The sequence below is a fragment of the Ceratotherium simum genome, chromosome 4 (genome assembly GCF_057802395.1).
Source record: "Ceratotherium simum simum isolate JZ-2026a chromosome 4, ASM5780239v1, whole genome shotgun sequence".
Taxonomy (NCBI): Eukaryota; Metazoa; Chordata; class Mammalia; order Perissodactyla; family Rhinocerotidae; genus Ceratotherium; species Ceratotherium simum.
In genome coordinates, this window is record NC_141903.1 from 36,943,526 (window position 1) to 36,969,372 (window position 25,847).

General features: G+C 40.0%; 1 protein-coding gene across 3 annotated transcripts in view; it reads right to left on the reverse strand.

Annotated features, from left to right (window-relative positions):
* The window catches only part of CTNNA1 (catenin alpha 1), a 322,514-nt gene that overhangs the window by 11,771 nt on the left and 284,896 nt on the right, over positions 1-25,847 (reverse strand). For all 3 annotated transcript variants that reach the window (XM_087429728.1, XM_004420127.3, XM_087429729.1), the window contains exons 11-13: positions 15,988-16,144; positions 2,029-2,229; positions 1,274-1,425 (exon numbers count right to left, since the gene is read on the reverse strand). In XM_087429728.1, the coding sequence (XP_087285854.1) occupies positions 1,274-1,425; positions 2,029-2,229; positions 15,988-16,144 (510 nt within the window). The remainder of the gene's footprint in view (positions 1-1,273; positions 1,426-2,028; positions 2,230-15,987; positions 16,145-25,847) is intronic.

Below are 25,847 nucleotides of genomic sequence, written 5' to 3' on the forward strand. Positions count from 1 at the left end.
ACAACTATGACATACAACTATCTACTGAGGCTTTAGGGAGAAAAAAGAAAAAAAAGGGAAGACTGGCAACAGATGTTATCTCAGGGCCAATCTTCCTCGGAAAGAAAAAGAAAGAAAAAGGCTCAACCAGCTCCCTGCCTCCAGCCTCCAACACATCAAGGTGACCTGGGGACTGCAAGAACAGCCAGCAGGCAACTAGGCAATTCCTGAATAGTTCTTTCCTCCTCACTCCAAAGAGGAGTGCACTTGCCCAAATGTTTCTACACTACATACAAAACTGGTCCAGCCTGATGCAGCTGCCTTAGAAATGGGCTCTGCTTCCAGCTGACTGGCTAGGTTCTGCAGGCTGTCAGGCTGAGGGGGTAAAAAGTGGGACAGAATCCCTGTCTACCTCAGGAGGTTTCACTAGCAAACCGTGAAGGTGTAAGTGAACTCCCCTGATCCAACTAGATGGATAGCATAGCAAAGCATCCCTCTATGCAGCAGGCAGCACCTGGCCCAGGTGTGGGGGATGGCCAGGTGGCCGTGGGGAGGGTTATGCACAGGCCCTCCATAGGAAAAGACAGCTGTGAGACGCAGGCCCAGCACCCCGGGGATGCATTACAGAAGGATTGGTAGTTTCTCTAAACCCAACTCAGAGTGGCAAAACCCAGTTTATGCCAACCCAGAGCGGGCCCTGGACTTCCTCTCAGCCAGTGAGAACTGCTGCTCTCTCAGAGAAGATGGGTCAAATGGGCCCAGACCAGGTGGCACTTCCATTCAGCTATGGTGAGAGGGACTCAAAGCTTGGCCATGAGCCAAGGAGTATCACCAGGGCCTGCCAGTCCCTCATCCACACTCTGAACACACTGGGGTTCTAGCATCCTGGCTGCCTGCCGCCCTTTCGAGGAGAAGGGTGTTCTATATGAAGAATAACTTCAACTTACATTAAGGAAATATTCCCTTCTCTGCAATTAACTGAAGAGCCTTTATTTTTCTGTAGTTTCCCTTCAACTCAAACAGAAGCCTCATATTTGTGGTGACTGTTTGCCCTAAATTAAATCATTAAGGCCAACTCATACTAGCTCCTGTTCTCAGCCCAAGTTTGGGCTCTAACTTGCAACTAAAAGTCATTTTAGACAACGTAATTAAATATATCTCATTCTAACAGCTTTTAGATTCATGGTTTTAATATACTGCCACTGCATCTGCTGAGTTCCAGAATGAAGCACTGCTCAAGTTTAGCAAATGATAAGAAAGAAGCTGTTAAAACGTCTGAAATGCAGTTACTCACCCTTATCATCAACACTGCTTTCCTGATGTCCCGGATGCCATCATATACCAGCCGGGAGGCATCGATAAACTCGTTCTCATCCATGGGCTGGGCAGGGTCCGAGCTGAGGGCTTCCACAGCCGCTTCTACTTGCTCAGTAAAACGTGGCATGACTGTGGAGAAAAGAGGCATGGCAGATCCTGGTGGCCCAGCAGACATCATCATTCTGCCAGCCCTCCCTAAATCCCTCACTCAGACAGAAAGAGGCGAGGTATATGATGAAGAGCCTCTGCTTCTACCCAAGTGAGAATTATTTATGGGTGAAATAAATTAAATGGCATATTTTATAAAGATTCGAATAATCTTGTCTCTGACCAGATTCTGCAATATACGATTTGGATGGTTAAGAACTTGAAGTGAGATTAACTTGAGGCCTTGCTTAAAAATGGGACCCTCCTTAATTTGGTATTTATTCATTAACATGAGACTTAACTAAGAATTTCATCTTAAATAGAGTGTTCAGAATTATTCCCATCACTAATCGTGGGGCACATATGAAGGAAAGGGTTTGCGAGACTTTAACTTGGCTGACCAACTTCTCACAAGTCTGATATAACACCTAGAACCCTTAAGACCTGAGCTGAGTTCTGATCTCCACTTTCCTAACCTACAATAGGTTAGGAAGGCCTAGACTAGGGCCTAGACTAACAGGATGGCCTGGCCCAGCCACGCCATCTGTGTGTGGGTAGCACAAATAAGGGAGGGAGTTCCCACACCTGTGTTGGAGAGCAGCTTGGTGGCTTCCAGCACCTTCTCCGTGTAGACTCCTGGCTCATAGTTGTCCATCTCTGAGGTGACTACGTGAATGACTCGGGCTGCTCGGCCTCGGATTGCACCAGCTGTGCGGTCCAGCCCATCCACATCTTTCTCTTGGAGAGCAATGACACATTTGTTCACATCTTCCAAAATGTGATTCTCTGAGGAACAAGCAAAAAGCTGAATGAGGGAGGAGGCCTTCCACTACAAGGGGACAATTTTAAGTTGGCATCTGTATTTATTGAGTGTTCACTTTGTGCCAGCTGCACTGCCAAAAGTTTTACATGTATCATTTCACTGAAGAGACTAGCTTAACAGATTAACTGTCCACACAGAAACTCAACCTGTAATCACCTCCAAAAATAACAATCTTCATTCCAGGCTTAAAAAAAGAGAGAGAGATGCCCATCTTTAAGGCACAGTGGTTCTGTAAGCCAGGCAGAAAATTCACATCACAGAAACCTTAATAACTTCTCTTTCCCTTAATTTCACAGACCTTATGTCCCAAAGTCTAAAGTAGAAAAGGTTCACTGTAAGGCTTTACCCTCCCAGTCCCTCATGCCACCCTCCAGTAGATGCCAAAGGTATTCAGACAATCTACCAAGAAGCCAGCATAAAGCCTTGGGATAGGAAAAGGTGCCAGAAAGCAGGTTAAAGTCTCCTCCAGAGACTGCGAAGGGAGCCTACCTGAAGCTTAACATTTAGCGACCCTCTCCTGGGATGCAGGTGGGTCTGTTGTGATATTTGTGGAAACCCTTGAATCCTATTAAGCTGACAAGTGGCTCCTACCAGTCACAGAACTGAATTTGGAAGACCCACCAAAACTATTTTTCCTCAAAACAAAAAGCTTGACACTAGATTTCAGGAATCCCAGAGTAAGGAGTTTACCTCCACCTCATCTATAATACCACAGTGGAAGCAACCAAAACGTTCCAAAGCAGAGTGGGTAATAAATTATGGACACTACCCAGCCTTTAAAGTGGATGAGGTCCATCTGTAGGGGCAGACCCAGAATGGGAAAAGGAATGTTCTCACTCACCCAGAACGGCAGACACCAGCAGACAGCCCAAATGACAGGGCTGCCCAGACTCCAAGAGGTGGGTGGGTGAGTGACACATAGGAAAGTCCCCAGGTCATCACCTGGCTATTTCCTTCCTGCTGAGAAAGGAGCTTTCTTCAAGACATCTAAGAACTCTTAGAAACAGTGTCTGGTAAAGACATGCTCACTCCCTTAAACCAAGAAAGTACTTGGCACAATAGGTGACAGAATAATGGTCCTAGTTCTTCTGGAAGAGCCAGAACAATTAGGGCAAATGTAATCTGTTTAAGAAACACATCTGGTCATTTCTTTGGCAGCCCTGGCTACCTCATGCTTTGACATGTCATTATCCAGGACTGGTGCCTGATTTAATCCACTTCCCAAAGCCATTACCCTTCCCTCACAGCCTCTGCTAACATAGTCAAGTTATATATGACAGTGTCTGGAAGGGAGATGACAATAAGTTTGACCTCTTAAGATACCCAGAATAAGAAAGCAATCATGGTGCTATTTCCTCTTGTCCCAAGGGAAGCCAGAGGCAAGTGGTACTTAGCAATATAGCAAAGAATAGAGCCACCACAATGCCCCCTGCCTTTGGGCTTCAGGATTCCCTGTAGGCTCCAAGAACCAAGGCCCTCCTCTTTATAGTTCCCAAGAGACCACAGGCAGGGACTCTATAAGGGATTGCTTGTTCTGAGACCACAGGTATAATGGAATAAGATGAAAAAATCACAATGAGAAAGAAATAATGATGTGAAAGAATTAAAAACATCTTTCCAGGGCCAGCCTGGTGGCACAAGCAGTTAAGTGCGTGCGCTCTGCTGCAGTGGCCCGGGGTTCACTGGTTCGGATCCCGGGTGTGCACCGATGCACCGCTTGTCAAGCCATGCTGTGGCGGCATCCCATATAAAGTGGAGGAAGATGGGCATGGATGTTAGCCCAGGGCCAGTCTTCCTCAGCAAAAAGAGGAGGATTGGCAGATGTTAGCTCAGGGCTGATCTTCCTCACCAAAAAAAAAAAAAAAGAAAAGAAAAAAACAAAAAAACCTCTTTCCTACAAACCTAAACATACTCTCACCATATGATCCAGCAATCGCACTCTTTGGTATTTATCCAAAGGAGCTGAAAACTTATGTCCACATAAAACTTGCACACAGATGTTTATAACAGCTTTATTCATAATTGTCAAAACCTGGAAGCAACCAAGGTATCCTTCGGTGAACAAACAAACTATGGCACATCCAGACAATGGAATATTATGCAGTGCTAAAAAGAAATAAGCTATTAACCCATGAAAAGACATGGGGCAACCTTAAATGCATGTTACTAAGTGAAAGAAGCCAGTCTGAAAAGGCTAAATACTATATGATTCCAACCGTATGACATTCTGGAAAAGGCAAAACTATGGTGACAGTAAAAAGATCAGAGGTTGCCAGGGGTTGGAGGGGGGAGGGATGAATAGGTGGAGCATAGAGTATCTTTAGGGCTATGAATACGCTGTATGACACTATAATGATGGATACATTTGTCCAAACTCATAGAATGTACACCACCAAGAGTGAACAGTAATGTATATTATGGACTCTGGGTGATAATGATGTGTCAATGTAGGTTCATCAATTTTAACAAATATGCCACTATGGTGGGGAATGCTAATAATGAGGGAGGCTACACAAGTGTAGGGGCAGGGGGAAGATGGGAAATCTCTGTACCTTCCTCTTAATTTTGCTGAAACCTAAAACTGCTCTAAAAGTCATTCATTCATACATACATACGTACATACAATAAACATCTTTCCAGGGAAAGCCAGAATATAGTAAGAACTCCTATTACAGAAGGGAAAAATGAATTACCACAATATAGCTAAGAAGACCACAAATTTAGCATCTACTAACTCAAAAATTAGGAGACTTGCTAGGGTTTATACCACTGTACTATCAAAAGAGAAAATATATTAAACAAACTTTTTACATAAACAAATTTTAGGGGGGATATTTGAACCAAGTGTAAGAATAAATGGATTTCGAACCTAGCAGAAGCATCTTTTACATACAAACTCTCTACATATTAATTTAAACTAAACAGACAGGTACGGAGCCTGCCCACCATACTAGGCCTTGGGTTAAAAACTGCCGCTTTTACTGACTGTAACACATCTTACACTTGTATCTTCTATCACTAAGGAAAGCTAAGTAAAAGGAAAGGAATAAAAAGGAAAGAAAAGATGTTGCTAACTAAACTTGAACCAATGTTTTCTCCTATCGTTGATTTTAAGACTCATCTCTGTTTCAGGATTGTTAATACGGGGGGCTGGGGAGCACATCTTGGAATCAATGAAGCACGGCATTCTTTTTTCTCATTAAACAAAATGGCCCAAACTTCCACCAAGAATTTGTTAACCTTCGTCTAGACACCTACGGTTTTAAAAATCAATTTAGACTTTCTGGAGTTCATATTGCCTTTCTTCCAAATGGACCCAAACCAGGGAAGGGTTTCCCATTCTTTAGTGACCAAGGAAGCCATCTATTTCAGGAAGCTGACTAAAGTAATATTCTCTACCTTCACTGAACAGCTAGCTGTCTCTAGGGAAGGCCCAGCCAGCTGAGGCCACCACACCCCCAGGACACAGCACCAACCCTGCTCTCTATACTTGAGCCCTAGGGGAGAAGTGAGTTTGTACCGGACATGTGCAAACATGGGAGGTTAGGAGGTACCCACACTAACTTAACCATAAATTACTTTAGCTTTAACTGAATTTCCAAGGAATCTCAGGATGGGTCCATTCTGAGCAGACACACCAATCTGTATCCCATTAAAGACTGTTCAATAGAGTCTTTATTTGTAGGTGCTTCTAATAGGAAAAAAATCATACACATACATACAACAACATATCTACAAGGGATCATATTATGGACACTATTATATATCCGTTTTTCATTTGAAAACCTTTCTAGGTCTGCCTCTACAGAGCTACCTCATCCATTTTAACGGCTGCATAGTACCCTGTCAAATAGATGAAGTGCCATAATTCACTTATCCAGTCTTCTCTTAGACATTTTGGTTGAAGTAAACATCCTTGTACAGGTATTTTGGCAAACATTTGTGTACATATCCCTGGGGAAAATTTCTAGCCATGGAATTACTAAGTCAACAGGCATATATGTTTAAAGTAGACGTACAGTACCTAATTGCCCTCCAGGAACCAAACCAACTGGCATTCTCTAGAAAGGCTGCATGAACTTATACTTCAGCCCACAATGTGGGCTGTCCTGCATACCCTTTGCTTGGGACATCTTTATCAGTGCAACCTTATGCACACGTGAGAGATGATAATATTAATAGTTATGCAGAGGACTTACTCTATAACAAGAAATATTCTGAGTGCTTGACATTTAAGTCTCTATATGGTAGCCATTTTTTTTAAAGTTACCATTAATTAATGAGGAAACCAGGGCACAGAAGTATTGAGTAATTTGCCCAAGGTCACACAGCTAGTGGGCATGGGAGTCAGAAATCAAACCTAACTTCACCACTACCTATACCACTTCCTCAAAAGAGAGAAGCTCTATCTTCAGTTTTGCCTTTTTGCTACTCAAGACAAAAACAAAAATTAGGTACAATAATCCTTTTATTTAATGGCCTCCCAATCATACCAAATTCTTGGGGCCCACTAACACTTAATGAAGAAAGAGTACAAATTACCACTCTTATATGTTGCCCCCAAGTATCTCATACAATATGTTATTTGCTTCCAAGAGCATTTCGAAAAGAAATGTAATAAACCCAATTAGAACCATTCTAACCAACCACTTGCATCTTAAGGAAAAAAAAGGAACCAAAACTTCCACATGTAAGCAGAGTAAACGATGAGAAAGTAAATTGCATTTCCGTGGAAAACGTTTATCAAATACAATTCAAATGAAATTCAAACAGTCTTTATCACTTTGATAAATTTCAAACCACTGTCCTTAAGGGATCAGTCAATATAAATATATTCATGGTTTGCTGAATGCTCTCTAGTATCCCAAACCATCTCCAATATTTACGAGGCAACATTCTGAATAGAATAGCTTGGGGAAAAGGAGTCCCCACTCCCTCTTCCCTGGGGGTGGCATGCATGTCCCTCTCTCTATTTTCAAGTTCCACTGTCTCATATTTGATATACGGTGACCCAAGATCCCACTGCTCTACGGCCTCATGAAACACTGGTATCAGGGTCTTTGTGGCTTCACCAGGTTATACACAAGACTGACCACTGCATTTTGAGCCACCAATTTAGGATGTGCCCTGTGATAAGTATGAGGGAACTTCTAGAACCAATGGGACAGAATGTCCAGGAACAACAAAGATAAAGTAGCAGAGGATCCTCTCAGTCCTACTCCCTAAATAATTTCCCCTTGGATGGGTTCTCAGTTAGTTCACAGGGCTACAACAAACATCCAAGCCCCATGGATTCCACGAGGGAATTTCATGGTGGAAAATCATTAGTGGAGGGGCCGGCCCCGTGGTGTAGCAGTTAAGTGCGCGTGCTCTGCTGCTGGGGGCCCGGGTTTGGATCCCAGGCACACACTGACGCACTGCTTGTCAGGCCATGCTGTGGCAGCGTCCCACATAAAGTGGAGGAAGATCGGCATGGATGTTAGCTCAGGGCCAATCTTCCTCAGCAAAAAGAAGAGGATTGGCATGGATGTTAGCTCAGGGCCGATCTTCCTCACAAAAAAAAAAAAGAAAAGAAACTCATTAGTGGAAATATTCCACAAAACCTCTCACACTGCCAAAGGGCCACAAGGCCCTAGAATACAGTAGAGAACAACCACTCCAAAGAGTCAAGCAGCATGCCCAGTTTTCATTTGGCAAAATTTTATGAAGCCCACCAACCTTAAGCCAGACCCTGTGCTGGGGCACTTGCCTGGCATCCCCCCACTCAGAACCATGCCCACCTCACTGATGGGACTATTGAAGCACCAGTGTGCCTCAGGGCAAGGGGAAATTGGGAACGGGGGCAGATTGGAGTGAAGCCAAGACATGGCTTCTTGTCTAACGACTGCCCATGACTACTACAGATGACACCTGCTCTCTAATCCACAGTGCACATCTAGAGATGCTGTGAGATGCACAAGGGTGAAGGACTGGGGACAATTGGGGGCCTGCCCATTTTTTTTGTTTGTTTATTGCAGTAACATTGGTTTATAACATTGTATAAATTTCAGGTGTACATCATTATCCTTCTATTTCTGCATAGATTACATCATGTTCACCACCCAAATACTAATTACAACCCATCACCACACACATGTGCCAAATTATCCCTTTCGCCCTCCTCCCTCCCCCCTTCCCCTCTGGTAACCACCAATCCAATCTCTGTCTCTATGTGTTTGTTTATTGTTGTTATTATCTACTACTTAATGAAGGAAATCATACGGTATTTGACCTTCTCCCTCTGACTTATTTCACTTTGCATAATACCCTCAGTGTCCATCCATGTTGTCACAAATGGCTGGATTTCATCGTTTCTTATGGCTGAGTAGTATTCCATTGTGTGTATATACCACATCTTCTTTATCCATTCGTCCCTTGATGGGCACTTAGGTTGCTTCCAAGTCTTGGCTATTGTGAATAACACTGCAATGAACACAGGGGTGCATGTATCTTTACACATTGGTGTTTTCAAGTTCTTTGGATAAATACCCAGCAGTGGAATAGCTGGATCATATGGTAGTTCTATCCTTGATTTTTTGAGGAATCTCCACACTGTTTTCCATAGTGGCTGCACCAGTTTGCACTCCCACCAGCAGTGTATGAGAGTTCCCTTCTCTCCACATCCTCTCCAACACATGTTGTTTCCTGTCTTGTTAATTATAGCCATTCTGACGGGCGTGAGGTGATATCTCATTGTAGTTTTGATTTGCATTTCCCTGATAGTTAATGATTTTGAACATCTTTTCATGTGTCTGTTGGCTATCTGTATATCTTCTTTGGAGAAATGTCTGTTCAGGTCTTTTGCCCATTTTTTAATTGGGTTGTTAGTTTTTTTGTTGTTGAGATGCATGAGTTCTTTATATATTTTGGAGATTAAGCCCTTATCAGATGTACGGTTTGCAAATATCTTCTCCCAATTGTTAGATTGTCTTTTCGTTTTGTTGATGGTTTCCTTTGCTGTGCAGAAGCTTTTTAGTTTGATGCAGTCCCATTTGTTTATTTTTTCTATTGTTTCCCTTGCCCGGTCAGACACGGTGCTTGAAAATATGTTGCTAAGACCGATGTCGAAGAGCATACTGCCTATGTTTTCTTCTAGAAGTTTCATAGTTTCAGGTCTTACCTTCAAGTCTTTAATCCATTTGGAGTTAACTTTTGTGTATGGTGTAAGTAAGGGTCTACTTTCATTTTTTTGCATGTGGCTATCCAGTTTTCCCAACACCATTTGTTGAAGAGACTTTCTTTTCTCCATTGTGTGTTCTTGGCTCCTTTGTCAAAGATTAGCGGCCCTAGATGTGTGGGTTTATTTCTGGGCTTTCAGTTCTATTCCATTGATCTGTGTGTCTGTTTTTGTGCCAATACCATGCTGTTTTGGTTACTATAGCTTTGTAGTATATTTTGAAATCAGGGAGCGGGATACCTCCAGCTTTGTTCTTTTTTTCTCAGGATTCCTTTAGCTATTCGGGGTCTTTTGTTGTTCCATATAAATTTTAGGATTCTTTGTTCTATTTCTGTGAAAAATGTTGTTGGAACTTTGATAGGGATTGCATTGAATCTATAGATGGCTTTAGGAAGTATGGACATCTTAACTATGTTAATTCTTCCAATCTAAGAGCACGGAATATCTTTCCATTTCTTTGTGTCTTCTTGAATTTCTTTCAGCAATGTTTTATAGTTTTCCGTGTACAGCTCTTTCACCTCTTTGGTTAAGTTTATTCCTAGCTATTTTATTCTTTTTGTTGCAATTGTAAATGGGATGGTATTCTTAATTTCTCTTTCTGCTACTTCGTTGTTAGTGTATAGAAATGTAACTGATTTTTGTATGTTTATTTTATATCCTGCAACTTTACCATATTCGTTTATTACTTCTAAAAGTTTTCTGGTGGATTCTTTAGGGTTTTCTATATATAAAATCATGTCATCTGCAAATAGTGACAGTTTCACTTCTTCCTTTCCAATTTGGATCCCTTTTATTTCTTTCTCTTGCCTGATTGCTCTGGCTAGGACTTCCAGTACTATGTTAAACAGGAGTGATGACAGTGGGCATCCTTGTCTGGTTCCTGTTCTTAGAGGGATAGCTTTCAGTTTTTCACCATTGAGGATGATATTAGCTGTGGGTTTCTCATATATGGTCTTTATTATGTTGAGGTACTTTCCTTCTATACCCATTTTATTCAGAGTTTTTATCATAAATGGATGCTGTATCTTGTCAAATGCTTTCTCTGCATCTATTGAGATGATCATGTGATTTTTATTCATTTTATTAATGTGGTGTATCACGTTGATTGATTTGCGAATGTTAAACCATCCCTGCACACCTGGAATAAATCCCACTTGATCATGGTGTATAATCTTTTTAACGTATTGTTGTATGCGATTTGCTAGTATTTTGTTGAGGATTTTTGCATCGATCTTCATCAGTGCTATTGGCCTGTAATTTTCTTTTTTTGTGTTGTCCTTGTCTGTTTGGTATCAGGGTAATGTCGGCTTCATAGAATGAGTTAGGGAGCTTCCTCCCCTCCTCAATTTTTTAGGAAGAGTTTGAGAAGGATAGGTATTAAATCTTCTTTGAATGTTTGGTAGAATTCACCAGGGAAGCCGTCTGGTCCTGGACTTTTATTTTTGGGGAGGTTTTTGATTATGTTCCGATCTCCTTACTGGTGATTGGTCTATTCAAATTCTCTACTTCTTCTTGATCCAGTTTTGGAAGGTTGTATGATTCTAAGAATTTATCCATTTCTTCCAGATTGTCGAATTGGTTGGCATATAGCTTTTCATAGTAGTCTCTTATAATCTTTTGTATTTCTGAGGTGTCTGTCGTAATTTCTCCTCTTTCATTTCTGATTTTACTTATTTGTGCCTTCTCTCTTTTTTTCTTGGTGAGTCTAGCTAAAGGTTTGTCAATTTTGTTGATCTTTTCAAAGAACCAGTTCTTGGTTTTATTAATTTTTTCTATTGTTTTTTTGGTCTCTATTTCATTTATTTCTGCTTTGATCTTTATTATTTCCCTTCTTCTACTGATTTTGGGCTTTGTTTGTTCTTCTTTTTCCAGTTCCTTTAGGTGCATTGTTAGATTGTTTATTTGAGATTTTTCTTGTTTGTTGAGATAGGCCTGTATTGCTATAAACTTCCCTCTTAGAACTGCTTTTGCTGTATCCCATAAATTCTGGCATGTCGTATTTTCATTTTCGTCTCCAGGTATTTTTTGATTTCGTCTTTGATTTCTTCATTGACTCAGTCGTTGTTCAGTAGCATTTTGTTTAATCTCCACGTATTTGTGGCTTTTCTGATTTTCTTCCTATAGTTGATTTCTAGTTTCATACCATTGTGGTCAGAAAAGATGCTGGGTATTATTTCAATCTTCTTAAATTTATGGAGACTTGTTTTGTGGCCTAATATGTGATCAATCCTGGAGAATGTTCCATGTGCATTTGAAAAGAACGTGTATTCTTTGGTTTTTGGATGGAATGCTCTGTATATATCTACTAGGTCCATCTGTTCTAGTGTATCATTTAAGGCCAATGTTTCCTTATTGACCTTCTGTCTGGATCATCTATCCGTTGGTGTAAGTGGAGTGTTAAAGTCCCCTACTATTATTGTGTAACTGTCTATTTCTGTTTTTAGGTCTGTTAATAATTGCTTTATATATCTAGGTGCACCTACATTGGGTGCGTAGATATTTACAAGTGTTATATCCTCTTGTTGGATTGTTCCCTTGATCATTACGTAATGCCCTTCTTTGTCTCTTTTTACAGTTTTTATTTTAAAGTCTATTTTGTCTGATATGAGTACTGCTACCCCAGCTTTCTTTTCATTGCCATTTGCGTGGAGTATCTTTTTCCATCCCTTCACTTTCAGTTTGTGAGTGTCTTTAGGTCTGAAGTGTGTCTCTTGTATGCACCATATATATGGGTCTTGTTTTTTATCCAATCAGCCACCCTATGCCTTTTAATTGAAGCATTTAGTCCATTGACGTTTAAAGTAGCTATTGATAAGTATGTACTTACTGCCATTTTTTAACTTTTTTTTTCCTCAGTGTTTTAGTAGTCCTTCTCTGGTCCTTTCTTCTTCTATACAGAATTGATGGTCTCTTTAGTTTGACCTCTGTCTGAAAGCTCTACTCTTTAACTCCCCTCCTCCCTCCTTTTATGTTTTTGATATCATATCTAACCTCTTTTTTGTGCATTTGTATCCATTACCCTCTTATCATGGAAATAGATAATTTTTCCTATTTGTGGCCTTCTCTTTTCCCCTTAAATCAGTCCCTTTAACATTTCTTGTAGCACTGGTTTCTTGGTGACAAACTCCTTTAATTTTTGCTTGTCTGGGAAATTTTTGATCTCTCCTTCCATTTTGAATGATAACCTTGCTGGGTAGAGTATTCTTGGCGGTAAGTTTTTTCCTTTTAGCACTTTAAATATATCGTGCCATTCTCTTCTAGCCTGTAAGGTTTCTGCTGAGAAGTCAGCTGATAGCCTTATGGGGTTTCCTTTATATGTAACTTGACTTTCTCTTGCGGCTTTTAGGATTCTCTCTTTATCTTTAATTCTGGACATTTTGATTATGTGTCTTGGTGTGGGCCTCTTTGGGTTTACCTTGTTTGGGGCTCTCTGTGCTTCCTGTACCTGGATGTCTGTTTCCTTCCTTAGGTTAGGGAAGTTTTCATCTATTATTTCTTGAAATAGATTCTCTGCCCCTTTGTCTCGCTCTTTTCCTTCCGGGACACCTATAACATGGATGTTAGTGCGCTTGATGTTGTCCCAGAGGTCCCTTAGACTGTCCTCACTCTTTTTAATTCTTTTCTCTTTTACCTGTTCAGCTTGGGTAATTTCTTCTAGTCTTTCGTCCAGCTCACAGATCTGTTCTTCTGTATCCTCTACTCTGCTTTTGAGTCCCTCTAGTGAATTTTTCATTTCCAGTATTGTATTTTTTATTTCTGATTGGTTCTTCTTTATATCTTTCATTTCTTTGTTGACATTCTCACTGAGTTCATCTATTCTTCTCCCCAGATCAGTGAGCATCCTTAACACTCTTTGTTTGAACTCTCTGTCATATAGGTTGCTCATTTCTGTTTCACTTAGTTCATTTTCTTGGGTTTTGTCCTGTTCCTTTACTTTGAATGTATTACTTTGCCTCCTCATTTTGCCTCTTTCCCTGTGCTTTGTCTACGTATTAGGTAGGTCAGCTACGTCTCCTGCTCTTGGATAGGTGACCTTATGTAAGTGATGGCTCAGGAGGCCTGCAGTGTGCTTCCCTCAGTTCTCAATGTTCCAGGGGTGACACCTATGTGGGCTACGTGTGTCCTTCTGTTGTGGCCTGTTTGCTCTCCCTGTAGGTGCCCAGGGAGGCCGAGTTATGCTCCTGGCCAGCTGTCGTAATGCTCAGCTGCTTGTAGTTGTTGTGGGCCCTTCAGTCTCTTTATCAGGTGTGGGGAGCCCCAGCACAGTTGGCTGCAAGTTCTAATACCACATTTGTGTTGCAGTATTTCTTTTAAGTGAGTAGGGGGCCTGCCCATTTAAAAGTGGGGCTCCTCTCAGTGAGAGCCAGCTACTTCCCAACGGAGGCTGTGTGTCAGGTGAGATGCGGAGACATCTCTAGTCACCCCACATAAAAAGTGATAAAGCTGCCATGGGTGGGGTAGGTGCATGAGGGTATAAAGAATACTAAAAATTAACTGGTCAGTCCAGTAGAACTCTGCATAGGCATCTGCTTGTCTCCTCCCTTTATCCCAAGACTCCAAAAAGCAAACCATAAAAATCAGAGGAATTGTCAATAATAGCCTCGCCCTATTAATTATTTAATTACTTGCCATTGCTAAGCAAGCCTGTGACAAAACATTAGAGAAACACACTAGAGTAGACCTCTAAAATTCAGATGCTCTGAAACCATCACCACTTTCTGACTGAGAGAACTGTTCCGTGTTTTTATTTGCTAAACAGAAACTGCCTAAACTCCTTTCCATCAAGCCAACTCTTATACTTTCCATATTTGCATAAAAATTGAACACACTCACCAGACAAAAGTCTATCTGTTAAAGAATTTGATTTCTTTTTACCATTCTTCTGTTTTATGTCATACACCCTAAAGATACTGTCCAGATCCCACTAAATGCTACTGCAGAATCTCTTTCGTTCTCCGATTTGAAGAATGTTACATGAGGGACATTTGATTCTATTATATTTTATTTTGCTGTAAAGAAGGACCAAAAATCCCTTGAGACCAAGCCTGAGATATACCCAACCTAACCACAAGAAAGTAAGTTTAGGAATGGAATATCTATGTCCGACGGGGACTTTGCATTTAGATTTCAGAATTCGTTGTTTGCTTAAAAGTGTGCTGTGAAGGTGGAATGTTTTTCTCTAAACCTATGAAAAAGAATAATTCAGTACTTCATTGGGAAAAACAACAGAAGGCCAAGATTTCCCAAAAAAGCCATTGCTGCATTTTTGGCACCTGCAAAGATATGCTTGCAAATGGGTTTTGTATTTTAAAGTACCAGCACCTGCAATTTGGCAGTCTTGCAGCAGCATGGTTTGCCCCCTCTTTTTGCAGTTTACGGATTGCCTACTCCCCACTCACTCAAGTAGAGCCAAAGCTACCAATCCCAAGGAGAACGGGCAGAGACAGGGAATATTGGTATGCAGAACACACTGTCACCTTATATAGGTCACTGCTGGAGGACTGTGCTGTGCGTGTACTTAAGCCCTGCTTCTGTTTCAAGTCCCATTGCCACTCACATCTCCCACATTCCAGCCTGCGGTTCCCTGGGGTGACAGGTAGTTTCAGCCCTACAAGTACCGAGCCACTGACTGCCCACAGCCACTGGCCTCAGAAAGCCTGGCACCTCCAGAGAGCAAGCAGTGCAGCCAAGGGCAGCAAAGGCTCTGTTAAATAGAGAATGCATTTATACTTGCTCAACTCTAAGGAGATGGACTGAAATTTATCTCTGTGTGATAAACAGTGAATTGCAGTTGACAGACATTTTCTATATGAATGCAATTTACTATGTCATTACCAGTTTATGTTTATATAATGAAATCAACTGTTTTTGTGAGGTGAATTACCCAGATTTATTTTTTGCAAGTTCATAATTAAATAGCACTTAAATATTTCCTCTCTGTTTTCTATCTGTGCATCATGCAGAGAGTCTTTCAAAAAGTAGGCAGTTAAACTATGATCATTTCTGAGGGAGAGGGAAGGAGAAGCTTTCTAAGAAGGGGGAAAAAAAAAAGAAACTAAAGGTGATAGTGCTGGGAATCCCTTCTCCTAAGTTTCACAGGCTCATAACAAACAACCACCGCCTCTACCAGGACACGGGTCAATGTTTTTTCTCAACACAGTAGCAGCAAGAGGGGTAGATGGTTATGATGCTGTACAGGTCACAGCTGCAAGATCTTACTCTATACAAACATGGAAACACCTCTGCCAGCCAGCTTTCTAATTTATGCTTCTAAGATGAAGACCAGGCCCACCAAAATGGACACAACTTCAACTCCACTTCCCACTGCTCAGGAGTCAGTGGTAGCTTTTTTTTTCTTTTAATTAAAATAAAAACCAGCACAATATTATTGCTAGAATAATTTACCTGCCCAGACTTGGGGGCGTTTTGATTGTCCATTATTGTAACTTAGGTGAAAATAATTATGTACATCCTCACATTCTTCTCTGGGGAACCAGCTCATTACCTGAGACAGCCAAGAAGTCATCAATGGAAGTAATGTCATCGACAGCATCTGTGAGGACACGGACTTGTTTTTCCCACTGTTCTTTAAAAAGATCCATGTTCTCTTGGGCCAGTTTACTCTGTGGTTTTGCTGCTAAAGCCAATGCAGCATTGATAACCTGCAAAGATATTAAAGTTCATGGATTACTTTTTCAGAGTCACGAAAATAAAACAGGTGGGACAACTTGGTCAGTAGCGTGGCTATGGCTTTGTATCACACGCATTTCACTAGGACATGATACCACGTTTCACCATAACACAAAGATGAAGTAGAGAAGTGTTAATGTTTTATATGTGAATGTAGAAGTAATACATTTGAAATACAGTAATATACTGAAACTACGGACAATTACAAACATATAAAAATATCTCTAATCTCTCCACTCGGTGATAGCAACTCTTTACAATTTTTGACATTATATTCCAGGCTTTTTTCTCCTTATATACACACATATGTATGCACAACAAAAAGCACACAATTAGAATTACAAGCTACATAAAACTAACTATCCTATTTCTTCTTTTAAATACTTCTCCTTATCATTAAATATACGCTAAAAACATTAACTGTTTATTATTCCATCTTACAGATGTACGTGGCTATTTTCCTATTGTAGGATATCTAGGTTTGTTCCAGTTACTCACCATTCTTAATAATCATGTGATGAACATCTGGCATTTCAGGTTCTTGATATATTATCAAAGTACATTTGTGAGAAATATATTGTATTTCAATTCTAAGCATTTTTCTGAGACATCAAAAGTAATTTTTTAAAAAAAGCTTTATTGAGATATACTTCACATACCAAACAATTCACCTGTTTAAACCGTACAATTCAATGATTTTTAGTATGTTTACAGTTGTGCAGCCATTACCACAATCACTTTTATAACATTTTTATCACTCCAAAAAACCCCATATCCATTAGCATATCATTCCCCACTTCCCTAAACATTTCTTAACCCTCTCTTCTAGCAACCATTAACTTAACTTTCTGTCTCTATGGATTTGCCTATTCTGGACATTTCATATAAATGGAATCACATTACTATGTGGATTTTTATAACTAGCTTCTTTCATTTAACATAATGTTTTCGAGTTTCATCCATGCTATAGAATGTATCAGTATTTCATTCCTTTTTACTGATGAATAATATGCCATTATATGGATATACCACATTTTATTTATCCATTCATCAATTGATGGACATTTGAATAGTTTCCACTTTTTTGGTCATTATGAATAATGCTGCTATGCACATTCATATACATGTATTTGTATTTTCATTATTCTTGGGTATATAACTAGGAGTGGAATTGCTGGATCATATGATTAACTTTATATTTATCTTTTTGAGTAAGTGCCTTACTGTTTTCCAAATCAGCTGCACCATTTTACATGCCCACCAGCATATATGAGGGTTCCCATTTCCCCACATCTTCACCAACACTTATTTTTCCTTTTTTTAAATTATAGCCATCGTAGTAGGTGTGAAGTGATATTTCATTGTGGTTTTGATTTGCATTTCGCTGATGGCTCATGATGTTGTGCATCTTTTCATGTCTTATTGACCATTAGTAATATTCTTTGGAGAAATGTCTGTTCAGATCCTTTGATATATTCATAGAATGAGTGAATAATGAAAGTGGTATGAAAATGAGCTAAGAGAATACTTAGTAAGATTTCTAGGTAGAAAGTGCTTATAGGTTATTGGAAAAAATGTGTTTATAATAATGCAACTTGGAAGGGAAGTAAAGACAAGAGGAAACTAGTGATGATGGAGTAGAGATCTGGATGAGGCAGAAAACTAGTTACCATAGAGGCATTTGGGCATGCAAACCTGAGGGTAGGAGTCTGGGATGATTTTTTTTAGGTTCCACAGGAACCACATGCCTTCAGGTCATGTGTATAATTCCCAATATATTGGAGAGGTATTCAAGAGTGATGTTATCAGGCCGGCACCGTGGCTTAGAGGTTAAGTGCGCGCACTCCGCTGCTGGCGGCCCGGGTTCGGATCCCAGCGCGCATCAACACACTGCTTCTCCGGCCACGCTGAGGCCGCGTCCCACATACAGCAACTAGAAGGATGTGCAACTATGATGTACAGCTATCTACTGGGGCTTTGGGGGGAAAAAATAAATAAATAAAATCTTTAAAAAAAAAAAAAAAAAAAGAGTGATGTTATCAACTTAGCCCCCAAATAATGGAGTTAACAAACTGAAGAAGAATCAGACCCACCAGACTAGTGCAACTATTTCTCTTCCTTCCTAAACAATTGGAAGTGATAGACTATCAATTATAGAGTCACAAGCATAGGAGACTGGGCCATCCCAGTTATTAATTATAATAGCTCACCACTTTCAAAAGTGTATAGGTTTGGACAATAAATTATTTGGAAGAAGAGATATCCTACCTTTCTCATATGTTATGCTGTGGTTTCCCATATTTTCACCATTTCAAGGCTTATTTTTTGCTTATTTTCCTTCATGTCATTCATTTCCCACCAGGTGGTTAACAACTGTGGACTACTCTCTTCACTGATTAACTCATTAACTCACTATGTATCAATGAATCAGAGTGGGGCCAGACCTTATAAGAATATATGGCTGAAGAAAATGTTTCCTGAGAGAGCCAAGTACATATTGGCAAAGAATTAACTGTATGTTTTACATACTAAGACAATCTTTCCATTACAAAGAGAAAATTGCTCTCTTTGGTCTGTCATATATCTTATCTCATAGAATACAATGGAGTAAAAGCAAGTTGTCTAAGGTTAACTTTCTCATTTTGATTATAAAACTATTTACAAATGATACTTCATAAATTAAATACTCATTTCTGATGACTCTTAGTAAATCAGGAATAGAAAGCTACTTGACATACTACTTTAAATAATCATCCAACATGATACTTAGTTTTGAAACTCTAGAATCATTTACCTTAAAAATCAAGGTGTTATTGATTGGTATACCATTAGCTACATAATAACGTAATGGTCTTTTAGCCAATGAAATAACATGGGAAATGGAAATAATAGAAAAAGCTGTTACAAAGGCAACAACAAAATTACTTTTCAATGCAGATGATCTTTGTTTATCTAGGAAATTGAAGTGAGTCAACTGAAAAAAAACCTTTACAATTAATGATTTCATTAAGGTAGCTAGAGACAGAATATATAAAAATCAATAACTTTTCTATATTCCAGAAAAAAGTTAGAATATAAAATGAGGGGTGTGTCAGATCTTCATGAAAGTAATTAACAGGAAATATGTGGGATTAAATCTGTAAAGAAACTCACAGGACTGAAGTAACAAAAAGTGACTAAACTTTTCTGAGGTACATTTTAAAAAGTTGAATAAATAGAAACACATTCCATGTTTAGGGTTAGGAAGACTGACTTATTTTATTCACAAATTAATCCAGAGCAACAAACAGCTGAGAAGAGCCAAAAATCTTGGGGACAGAGAGCAAGAGTGATGAAGAGAGAGAGTTAAAATATAATTTAAAGCTAAAGTAATTACAATAGAATAGTCTAAAAACAGACCCTATCATAGAGCGGGATTCAATGCATGATAAAAATGACATCACAAATCAGTGGGGTATGGTAGGTTATTTTTATATTGATAATCTATTTAGAGAAAAATACAATTATAGCCTCACTTCATACTTATATTTATGTGTTAAGATTATTTCCAGATAGATAAAGTTAAATTAAAAATAACAGGGCTAGAAGAATGTATTTATTTATTCATTTACTGAATAAATACTTAAATAGAAATAAATAATTCTTGTCTTAAAAATTTCTCCTCTATTTCTTCCCAATAACAATGAGAGAAGTCAATTTATAAATTTGACTATACTATTTCTGTATTTAAATATATATGACAAATGAAGTGTACAGTGTTAGGTAAACCAGTAAGGAGAACACCAAAATACCAGTAGAAAAAGGAGGGTAAGACACGGCCAGCTTACCTAAGGTGAACTGTAAATGACTAGGAAACAACTAGGGGAAAAAGTTTACTCTCACTTACAATCAAGAAAGGCTAATTAATGTGAGTTACTATTTTTGCTCATTAAATTTGCGAAGAGCCCAAAACTAGGCACTACCACCATATTTTTAACTTTTAAAATGCTGTTGTTAGCTAAAACCTACAGTACCATGTTGAATAGGACACTCTTGTTTCTGATCATAGGGGGAAAGTACTCAGCCTTTCACCATTAAGTATGATGTTATCAGGCTGAGGAAATTCTCTTCTATTCCTAGTTTACAAAATGTTCTTATCAGGCCTGGATGTTAGATTTTGTCAAATATTTTTTCTGTTTTATTTCCACCATTCTGGCTATTTCTTCTTTGTCTCCTTTGCTGACTCACCTCCTTCCACTAATGTTGGAGTTCCTCAAGGCTCCAACCTATGCTGCCTTCTCTTTCTACACTCCTCCCACCTGAGAGCAGTTTCATCTAGTTTCATGATTTCACATACCATCTATTTGCCGACTACTCCCATATCTCCAACCCAGACCACTCATTCTAGCCCCCAACTCATATCCCAGCTACATACCCAATAGCTCTACTCAGATGTCTCAGATATTTCAAAGTAAACACATCCAAAATAAAACATGATTTCCTGCTCTCAGTCATGCTGAATGGATCTCGCTTTAAAATTCTTGATCACTCAACTTCAAGTATACTCAGTCTGGAGAGAACAAAAGAACTACATTTCCTTAGTTCAGTCAATCTCTTCCTCTCCTCAAGTCTGGACTCAAAATGAGTAATTGTTTCATACCTTCTCCTCAAACCTATAAAACCTTTGCCAGCATCATCACTCTCAGATTATAACTCTGCTTCCTATTTAAATGAGAAGATGAATGCAATCAAAAGAGAATGTATATAGATTCCTATCACCACATCTACCCATCTACCTGCATCTGTTCCACATACTCTGTCTTACCTCTTTTTAATTATGGATGGTCCTATCTATGCTCCTATCTCAGACCAACTTGTCCACTGGATCTCTTCCTCTCCCCTACTCCAGGGCATTGCTCCAGCAATTCTTCCTGCTCTATTCTATCTTATCAATATTTCCCCGCTACTGGATTATTTCCATCAGCTAAACATAAAAAACAAAAAGCACTCTCAATCCCATATTCACCTCATGCTACCACCCCACGTCTCCATAATTCTTACATAAAACTAGAAAACAGCTTTCAACTTGCTATACTCAATCTCTCTCTTCTCTCTTGAACCCACTCTAGTCAAGCTTATCTCCCCTAAACTCTACCTAAGCTTCTTTTGTACGAAGTCACATGTGACCTCCATATGTTGCTCAATCCAAGGATCAAGTCTCAGTTCACATGCTATAACCATTTGACATGAATAATCGCCTTTCCTAATAACACTTTTTTCACTTGTCTTCCAAGACAGAACCAGCTCCTGGTGTTCTGGTTTTAATAACTCTTCCTCAGTCTCCTTTGCTGGATACTGCTCATCTCCTCAAACTCTAGAGAGAACCCCAATTTTAGTTCTCAGACCTTTTTATTCTAGGTATATTCACTCCATTGGTGATCTCATCTAGGCTCATGGCTTTAAGCACCATGTATGTGCTAATGAATCTCACATTTATACATCGTCCAGACCTTTTCCCTGAACTCGACTTCACATCCTGCATATCTAACAGGCATCACAAAATTAACATACCCCAAAGCGAGCTCCTTAGCTCTTCTCCCAAACCACTTTTCCCTATCACAATAAATGACAACTCCATCCTTCCAGCTGCTTAGGCTCAAAACCCTGTAATTCTCCCTGACTCTTCTCTTTCCCCTCCACCTCACATCTAATCCTTCAGTAAATTCTACCTTCATATATCCAGACTCTAACCAGTGCCTACTTCCACTGTCCTCTTGCCTGGTTTAGTACCATAGCCTCTGTTTTGGTTTCCTATTGCCGCTGTAACACATTACCACAAAAATAGTTGTGCTTAAAACAACATAAACATATTATAGTTTTGGAGGTTAGAGTCTAAAATAGGTCTTACAGAGCTAAAATCAAAGCATCAGCAGAACTGTTCATTCTGGAGGCTCTAAGGGAGAATCCAGACCTTGCCTTTTGCAACTTCCAGGGGCTGCCCACATTCCTTGGCTTGCAGCCACATCACTCCAACTCCTGCTTTCATGATCACATCTCCTTCTCTGACGCGGACACCCTTGCCTCCTTCATATAAGGATCCTTGTGAGTATATTGGAGACCCACCTGGATAATCTAGCATAATCTAACCATCTAAAGATCCTTAGTTTGGTTACCTCTACAAAGTCCCTTTTGCCATATAAGGTAACATATTCACAGGTTTCAGGAATTAGGAAATGGATGCCTGTGGGGGGCAATATTCTGCTTACCACAGCTTCCTACGAGGTCTCTCTGCTTCTATCCTTCCTCACAGAAGTCAGAGGGACCTTGTTAAAACCTAAGCTAGATCATGTCAATCCTCTACTGAAAAACCCTTCAACGGCTTCCCATGTCCTTCAGAGTAAAAGGCCAAAGGCCTTAACCATGGCCCTAAAAGGTCCTATACCACCCAAACTCCTGTTAGATATTTGACCCCCTTCTTCAAAGCCTCTGCATTTGTTGTTCCCTCTGCCTGGAATGCTCTACCCTCAGACACCCTCCAAGGCTTGTTCTGTCATCTCCTTCAGGTCTTTGCTTCTACGTCACTTTCTCAGCGAGGTCTTTCTTGACCATCCCAACCATACTATTTAACACATACATCAACATTTGTGGGATGCAGCTAAAGCAGTGCTTTCAGAGAAATTTAGAGCAGTAAATGTTTAAATGTTACATTAGGAAAGAAGGTCTCAAATCAATGATCTAAAACCTTCTAACTTCAGAAACTAGAAAAAGGGCAAATTAAACCCAAAGCAAGCAGAAGAAAATAACAGAGTAGCAATTGATGAAATACAAATTACCAAAGCTCACTCAAGAATAAACAGCTAGGGGCTGGCCCCATGGCTTAGTGGTTAAGTGTGCGCGCTCCGCTACTGGAGGCCTGGGTTCGGATCCCGGGTGCGCACAAATGCACCACTTGTCCGGCCATGCTGAGGCGGCATCCCACATACAGCAACTAGCAGGATGTGCAACTACGACATACACTATCTACTAGGGCTTTGGGGAGAAAAAGGGAAAAAAAGGAGGAGGATTGGCAATAGATGTTAGCTCAGGGCCGGTCTTCCTCAGCAAAAAGAGGAGGATTAGCATGGATGTTAGCTCAGGGCTGATATTCCTCACAAAACAAATAATAATAATAAAGAATAAACAGTGAATTTGCATATCATTATATCTATTAAAGAAACTGAATTCATTGTTAAAAACCTTCCCAGGAAGAAAACTCCAGGCCAGGCGGCTTCATTGGTAAATTCTCCCAAACGTGTAAAGAAGGACTAATACCAACTATACAGACTTTTCAAGAAAACAGAAGAGAAGGAAACACTTTCCAACTTTTATGATATGGAAAGGCAGACTTTATAAGACAAGAAGACAACAGACCAATTATCAATATGCAAGCCTTACAAGGAGCCACAATGTCTCTGGGGGCCTGTTCCCTGCAGACCTCCCTCAGAGGGGGAGGGGGTAAGGTGGGGGAGGGAGAGAGACAGAAAACGCTGAGAGAAACTTTTAGTCAGAAGTATCTCCTTTGAGTCCTTCTGTGAAATTGCTTTGTAAGAAAAGATTAGAGACTATCAGAAGTGGAAAAGTGAGGTGATTCAAAGGTAGATGGTCTATAATTGTGAAATAATAGAGTAAGAGCTGAGGCCGCAGGCTACCCTGGCCTGTATACCTTGGAAGCTTCCTTAAGAGCTTTATGTTCTCTCACCACCTATAGGCCAGGCCTGTCTGGTTTTGTCCTTATTTGATGCTTGTCAAGCCTGTCAGCCACGAAAATGATCAGTGTTCCCACAAGTACAATAGCAGAAGAAGTAATATGGAAGATAAATCTAAGTAGGCAGAAGAAAGAATGGACAATTTCATAAGTTATTTCTCAATGTAGTTAGTGAGAAGTACAAAAAAGAAAAAAAAAAAGAAATGTAGATAAGCAATGGCTTCAAATACTTAATACATCCTTGTGTACATTTCCAAGAAAGGCCACGCATTAAACCAGGCTATACGAATTACTAAAGAGCCAGAATTGCAGTAACTTAAATTTGTGTTAATTTGTATTAACTTAAATTAACTTACAATGCTCATTCTTGCATAATGAACTAAGAAAAATAAAATAGTAAGTGAGATCATGTCCAAAATGCCCTCCTCCAATTTTAAAGACTCAATTGTCAGAAACCTGCTGTTGGCAGGGTTTTGTTTTTCTTTTTACCCCCAGCCAGCACCAAATGAACTGAAAAATTGAAATATTTTAAGCAGCTACCATGGACTAAGACTTGGGCACATCCACAAGCAAGATGATGTCAGATAAATGTGGGGTACAGTCAGGTCGTTCCCTAAAACAGTTTGATTTTTTCTTGTAAAAGCGTGTGAGGCAGGGGTTCTCTGCTCAGCTGGAGGTAGGTCTGCTTTCTGATACACAGAGTGAGAGAGAGCAGCCACAAAGTAGAGGGCAACTTGTGGAAGAGAGCTGACCTACTTCCTTTCTTACTCATGGTAACAGCAAATCACCAAAAAATGTGGTGCTTTTTTCTCCCAAGCAACAAAATAAATCTCTTTCAGGGATTTATTTTGAGGAGGGATCCTTCTCAACTCAACTTTAATATCTTAGATATGTAGAGTCAAAGTTGTTTAACTGCTAAAATAATTTAGTACTTTAGAAGAGAACTTCCAAAAGTTAATTTGCTATTGGGCAAACTGAAAAATGGGGAAGGAAACCCCTCTAGAAGTTCCATTTGTCATCTCTCCCCTCCAGAAAGGAAAAATAAGGTCTAGGAGCCAACTCCAAAGTGTAGGTGGGGCCACAGAAAAGCAGCCCCCTGGAAAGCTGCACAAGGAGGGCACCCCCAGCAGATGGGCCAGGGCTGCCTGCACGAAGCCGCCTGGGTGTGAGGCACAGAAAGCACCCTGGAAAAAACCAACGTGTATCCCATACTATGGACAGATGTTGACGTAGCCTCATAATAAAAAAACATACTTTAAAAAATAACTGATTGTCCACATGGTACAGCATATTAAACACCATCTTAAACTCCTGGTGAATTAACTAGCCTTAACTAGTTAAGTTAATTAACTTGCCTAGAGTCTATTTATCAAATAAGCCAGTGACTCTGGAAGGGAAGACCTCAGGGCTAGGACCCCCAGAACCTGAGATCACTGCCCACATCAGGCTGAAGAGTAAGGAGAGGGCTCCACTCAAATCCCTCTTCCTCAGAGGGACAGCCATCAGCCTCCATGAAGGAGAGGTCCTTTAAGCATGAAACACACAGGCCAGAGTAGGCCAGACACAGCTCCCAGAAGAGTTTGGTTTACCCTCCTCAAAGAATTTCAAAATTTTAAATTAGTTACCGATCGTTTAAAATTGAGACTTGACAGAAAAATCTGAATTGCTGACTTCTCTTTAAAAATAATGAAAGGATCTAGCAATAATGGGTTGGAGTGGAGTCACAGCTGCCTGGTTTTAGAAATGGCACATGCTACCCAGTTTGTCATTACCATGTCAGTGCCTACTGTATTGCCATTAGTGAACCTGCCCAGCCCTGTTTGTGAGCAAGGGTAGGAGTGAGCCTAGGTGAGAATCTGGGAGAATAATCACACCTAGAGAAACACTTTTTTATCCAGGACAGATATGCAATATCAAGTGTGGTCTTGGCACATTCTGTCTAAGCCCACTCT